General features: G+C 46.0%; 1 protein-coding gene across 3 annotated transcripts in view; it reads right to left on the minus strand.

Moving 5' to 3' along the window:
* Positions 1–4456, minus strand: part of adamts18 (ADAM metallopeptidase with thrombospondin type 1 motif, 18) — a 266551-nt gene extending 262095 nt beyond the window's left edge. For 2 of the 3 annotated variants that reach the window (XM_087995705.1, XM_043706550.2), the window contains exons 1-3: positions 4126–4456; positions 3856–3931; positions 1990–2288 (exon numbers count right to left, since the gene is read on the minus strand). In XM_087995705.1, coding sequence (XP_087851831.1) covers positions 1990–2288; positions 3856–3931; positions 4126–4224 — 474 coding nt within the window. In that variant the 5' untranslated portion in view covers positions 4225–4456. Of the gene's footprint in view, positions 1–1989; positions 2289–3855; positions 3932–4125 lie in introns of those variants that run through there. The other variant, XM_087995706.1, reaches the window with a different exon arrangement.
* Between the last annotated feature and the right edge of the window lie 1911 nt (positions 4457–6367).

Below are 6367 nucleotides of genomic sequence, written 5' to 3' on the forward strand. Positions count from 1 at the left end.
AACCATAAGCTCCACCCAAAGGCACACACCATTCTGATTGGGAATGATATCGCCATTTATTCACTGTGACTGGGTCTATATGCTGGAACTCCCTCCCTTGCAGCACTACAGCAAGGACTACAATGGTTCAAGACAGCAACCCACCTTCTCAAGGACAGTTAGGGATGGGCAATAAATGCTAATTTAACCAGCGATAACCACATCCCATGAAAGAATAAAATGAAACATGTACCTAATGGTTGAAGAGTTAGTGTGTTCATATCTCACCATGGCAATTTCCAAATTTGAAACCAACTTTAAAAAGCTGATGAAGAAAGGTCACTGGACTTAAGCATTTCTTATGCTGCCAAACCTGCTGAATTTTTCCAGTCATTTCTGCTTTTGTTTTATATCTCCAGCATCTGCAGTTCTTTGTTTTATTAAAAGAGCTGATAGTGATCATAAAGTGGTGGCAATACTAAAAGATACCAAATTGATTCTCTGATGTTTATTTAGGGAGGGAAAAGTGTCCTCCTTTTCTGAGCTCCAGTCAGACACCTGTATGATTGACTTCAAAAGTAACCTTGCAAACCAGTCAGCCGTAATTGACTAGGAACAGACAATAAGTTCCAGTCTTGCCAGAAATGCCCACATCCTGAGAAAACATTTAAAACAAAAAAATTGGATAGTTTTTAATTTTACTCAGAAGAGTTCTCATCACCTGCCCTTTCACGGGTCATATGCAACTTTGGAGAAATGTTTTAGATTTGGATGACAGCAGCATGACATCTAAAGACTGGGGTCAATTCTCACTTAACCACCCACTGCCCCAAGTAACTCTAAGACCTGTGCAAGCCACAAGTCAAAAGATAGCACCATGATTGGACCCCTGTCCAAAACGTAAAAAAAAGATCAGTGTATACAGAACTTGCATTACCAAAGATTTTCAACCTTGCTTCCATTAGAACAAATTCAAGAATTCCAAATTCTAAACTGTCACAATAACTTATACAGCAAGAATAAATCCTCGGTATGCTAACAACTATATATAACCTGGAATCACTGACCCAAGAATACCCAAAGTGGAAGGGGGATATCAAGACTTGTCGTCGGGAAAAAGCAGAAGCCAGGGGCAAACAGAATAAGGGGTGCACTGCCACACCAACATCCCACCCACCCCCTTCCCGTGAACATGACCTGCCCCAATTATAACAGACATTGCAGTAGCCACATTGGTCTGTACAGCCACCTATGGATTCACCCTGAGAGTGGAAGAGAGTCATTATCGTCCTGATGAACGGATGAAGGGCTTTTGTCCGAAACGTCAATTTTCCTGCTCTTTAGATGCTGCCAGACGTGCTGTGCATTTCCAGCACCACTCTAATCTTGACTCTAATCTCTAGCTTCTGCAGTACCCACTTCTGCCTCATTATCATCTGCCAGGGACCACCAACGAAGACACACAACCAATTTAAGAGAATCAATCAAGATCCTAATAGTTATTGTTTGCTAGAAATGATGGACATTCATACAGGGACCAGTTCTCTGCAAACTAAAGGAACATGTTCAAGCCCTGTCCTTTGTTTTATGAATCACCCAGGAGCTTGGAGACAGTTCCTGGTCTCCATGGCAACATCTCAACTCCAGTTGACTTGCCAACCAATCAACACCCTTCCCTCCTGCAATGTAAATTATGGTGACAGTTTGAGATTTGCTGTTCTTGTGTTTGCCCTGATGAGCGCGAGAGAGGAAGCTTCATGGACAGGTAACTCTTTGTGTCAAAGGGAGTCGTAAATATTTTAAAATTCCGTTTCACATTGCACATCTGAAAAGGTGGGTCACTAACAGGGCAGCTGGAAGGGAATAATTAAGAAAGTGAATAAATCAGAGCCACTTGCCCAACCAGAGAAAAGGTGAAAGGAGCAGCGGTTGAGAGGACATTGACAAAAAACAGGAATGGAGCTGCTGAGGGAACAGCCAGCGTGTGCAGGCTGGGACAGAGTCACTCACCAAACCCTGGCATGTCGACACAGCCACAGAAGAAGCGCTGTCATTCCTGATGTGTCCCTGATAGAAGCAGCTCGCTTGAGGCTCCGAGAGGGGTTCCTCGGTGACACCCTGCGAACCCAGTAGGTGCACCCTGAAACCTTTCGCCAGCACGTTCGAGGGTCTTAAGTCGAGGTGCAGCTCCTGGTCGGAGAAGGAGAGTTTGTAATGCAGGGAATCCATGGGCGCTGAGCGCTTCTCTCTGTTAGTCTGCACAGAACCTCCGCCCGGGTCAACCTTAACAGGTGTCACCAAGATATAGTCTGCAACGAGAGAGAAACAAAAGAAAACACTTTGACAGTACATGTTCATGCCTGAGCATCATGTGAAATATTGGAAAAGCAGGGGGGGGGGGGGGTACATTATTCCCATTGCCACGGGCTGTGCAGCAGAGACGCTGGATGTGCACTGAAACCGCTGCCTATCCATCTCAATGTTTGTGGTGCCGTGAATAAGGACTATTCACTAAAGGTACCGTTGACACACTGGATCCGACCAAGGGAGCAGCGATTTAGACAGAATCGAAAAGACACTTTTCTTTTAGAAAGTAATCCACTCCACCTTCCCATCCCCCACCCCCTTCCAAAAACTTATCATTAATTCCTGCTTATTCGATTCGGTGGGTGGAATCTGCAAAAACATCCAAGTCTTTTCACCGGGTCTCGTTCTGGAGGTCAAATTCCCACCAATTCCCCCCCCCCCCCCCCCGCACCCCCCAACCCCCATCCCAGCGGCGGATCTCCCCAGGAGCTGAGTGCGGGTTGGGGGGGGGGAGAATCCCAGTCTACTGCCTGGAGCTGCCTCTCTCTCTCGCTCCCCCACCCCTCCCTCTCTCTGTAATGGTGTGTGCGGCTCTCACTAATCTCTGTCTGTCTCTCTGCAGCAGTCTGTGTCCAGGTATGTCGCTCTGCCTGTATATCTATGTCTATGTCCAAGTATGTCTGACTCTGTCAGCACGTCTCTGTCTCCCGAGTCTATTTCTCTCTCCCAATCTGTAGTCCATCTCTCTCTCTGTGACTGTCTTTCTGTCTCGCTGACTGACAGTCTGTGTCTCTGCATCTATCTCTGTGTCTCTCTGCATGTTTCTAACTTGTCTCTAAGACCATATGCGATCCTCTGTGTCCCTCTCTCCTGACTATTCAGATGTCCACATCTTGCTTCCTTCGTGTGTCTGCACGTACAACTGTGTCGCTAAGTGTGTCTGATTCCCCTGTCTCCATCTCCATCTGACTTTTTCTGTAAGCCCCTCTCTGTTCCTGTCTGTCTGACTATGTCGCCAAGTCTGTGTTAGACCCTCCTGAGTCTTTTTCCCCATCCGACAGTCTGTCAATTTGTGTGCCCCTGACTGTGTTCTCTGACTGCGTCTGTCTATCTGAGTGTCTCTGTGTATATCTATCTGTATTTGTGTGTCTCTCTCTCTGTATCTATGTATGTCTCTCTGTGTCTGTAACTGTGTGTACCTCTGTATACATGTCTGTGTCTCTGTATCGTGTTATGTGTCTCTCTATCTGTATCTGTGTGCCTGTGTGCCTCTATGTATGTGTGTGCCTGTGTCTCTGTCTGTATGTGTGTATCTGTGCGTGTCTGTGTCTCTGCGTGTGTGTTTTTCTCTGTATCTATGTATGTGTGTGTCTCTGTCTGTATCTGTGTGTATGTATTTGTCTGTATCTGTGTGTATGTGTGTTTCTCTGTCCGTATCTATGTGTGTGTCTCTCCCTGACTCTGCGCGCCTTTGGCTCTGTGTGCTTCTTACATGCACATACTATAGCTCCCACTTTTGCATCCGCGAACATAACTGTGTTTAAAGAAAAAACGCATAAATATACAAACCATCGTTTATTCCAGTGTTCTCAGGGTTTTGAGGAGAGCCTGGATTTTCAGGAGACGCGCAGCAGGAGTGTAAAATCTGTGAAATGAGGGGAGGGCGAGGGGGAAGAGAAAAAAAGCAAGTCAAAAATTAAAACAGGTCAACAAATCTCCCAACAGTACTTGTCTGGGATAGCAGTCTTCACGAGCAGGGTGTCTCAAAATTAAAGCACGTTTACAGTTTAAACACGGGGCTGCAATAAATCGAGACAAAATGAAATTCGTGGCACCTGCCTGAAAAATATTAGCAAACCAGAGCGCTGTCAGCAGTTGCATTGCAGAATTATTCAGCGGCGCAGGTACATTCCATATCGCCAGGAAAAGACCATCCATTTCTCTTTTTTGTACTTCTTTCGCGAAGGGATTGGTTTTGTGTGTGTGTGTGTGCGTTTTAAAGGCAGCAGCCTGTTACCTCCCGCAAGAGGAATCCAGGACTAAGCTTCTTTGCAAACTGGGACTGCGTTCGGTCAACATTTTGGGTGTCGTGGCTTTGGCTCCAAGCGGTGTCCTTTTTGGGGCGAAAATGCTGGCTTTGCATTGGTTTGTGTAGTGGACAGGTAGGGCGATCCAGAGGTGGAGAAGATGGATTGCGGTGCTCCCTCTTTTTCTCTGATTCTATGAATGGGGAGAGATTTGAAGTTGCTTCACTGGCGAGACCCGGGGACCAATCACCGGGCGACATCGACAACGTAAACTCGCCCCTGCTGCGGATTCGCTGCCTGCAAAATGCATTCGCCGATATTCCTCTTCGCAACCATTGTTTTTAAACATATACGCACTGTACTGTATAGGTGTACACCGAACCATCTCATGGGTACGGTTCCTTTAAACATTGGACTCAGGACCCTCGCCTGGGGCTACTGTGAGACGTGACTCCACCCTTCCCACTGCGAGATGCCCAGTCAAAAATAACAACCACAAAGCACCCCCCCACTTTCCTTCCCCATGAACGACCCTTATCTGGCAAAACACTTTTCAACCAACGTTATTTTTCGTTATGTAGGAAACCAAGCAGTGCACAGCAACCTCTCACAAACGGCAGCTAATGTTTTCAAAGGGTCTCCTGTTCTGATGCAAGGTCTCTGGACTCGACACGCTGACTCTGAAGAGGTCTGCAAAGAATTCTGACAGGCTTAGAGACGGTGGATAGTCAAAGGCCGTTCCCCAGGGTGAAAAGGACAACGACAAGAAGGCACAGGTTCAAGGTGGGCAGAGGCTGAATAGACTGGGGCTATCTTCCCTGGGGCATTGGAGGCTGAGGGGTGAACTTCTCCAGGTTCAGAAAGTTATGATTTGGAGATGCCGGTGTTGGACTGGGGTGTATAAAGTTAAAAATCAAACAACACCAGGTTATAGTCCAACAGGTTTATTTGGAAGCACTCGTTTTAGGAGCTAGATAAGGAGCAGCGCTCCGAAAGCTAGTGCTTCCAAATAAACCTGTTGGACTATAACCTGGCGTTGTTTGATTTTTAACTTTAAAAAATCATGAGGGGCATGAGTAAATAAGCAAGTCTGTTCCCCGGGGTGGGGGAGTCCCAAACTAGAGGGCATAGGTTCAAGGTGAGAGGGGGAAGATTTCAAAGGGACCTATGGGGCAACTTTTTCACACAGAGGGTGATGGGTGAATGTAGGTAACTCACGGTGACCTTATAAAGGTTTATGAAATCATGAGGGGCATAGCCAAGGTCTTTTTCCTAACATTAGAGAGTCCGAAACTAATGGGCATAGGTTTAAGGTGAGAAGGAGAAGATTTAAAAGTGACCCGAGGGGCAACATTTTCACACAGAGGGTGTGTATGTATAGAACAGGCTACCAGATGAAGTGGTGAAGGCTAGTACAATCACGATTTGGAGATGCCGGTGTTGGACTGGGGTGGACAAAGTTAAAGATCACACAACACCAGGTTATAATCCAACAGGTTTAATTGGAAGCACTAACTTTCAGAGTCCTGCTCCCTCAATCAGGTGGTTGTGGAGTAGGTACTCCTGATGAAGGAGCAGGCACTCCAAAAGCTAGTACAATCACAACATTTAAAAGGCTTTTGGATAGGTCCCTGAATAGGAAAGGTTTAGATGGATATGGACCAAATGCAGACAAATGGGATGAGTTAAGTTTGGGACATCTGGTCGACATGGGCAAGTTGGACCTAACGGTCTGTTTCTGTGCTGTATGACTCTATAACTTTAGATGCGTTCTTTCGAATTTAATTTTCCAAACATTGCAAAGTGACTGCTGTGTGGAACCTTTTGCACATTCTCCGAGCTGTTGGTAAGATGTGTGCTTGGAATTATGATGAAAAATTCACTTGCATTTATATAGCACCCCTCATATTTGCAGGAGGTTGCAAAGCACTTTCCAACCAATGAAGTAGTTTTGTAGTGTGGACACTGTCATACTGTGGGAAAGAAAACAGCAAATGTACGCGTGACAAGCTTCCACATGCAGCAACATCAGGACTAGTTTTCTACTGTCAATG

This window comes from Chiloscyllium plagiosum, unplaced genomic scaffold (genome assembly GCF_037043375.1).
Source record: "Chiloscyllium plagiosum isolate Xiang-an unplaced genomic scaffold, Cpla_swu_hap1 HiC_scaffold_17, whole genome shotgun sequence".
Lineage (NCBI taxonomy): Eukaryota > Metazoa > Chordata > Chondrichthyes > Orectolobiformes > Hemiscylliidae > Chiloscyllium > Chiloscyllium plagiosum.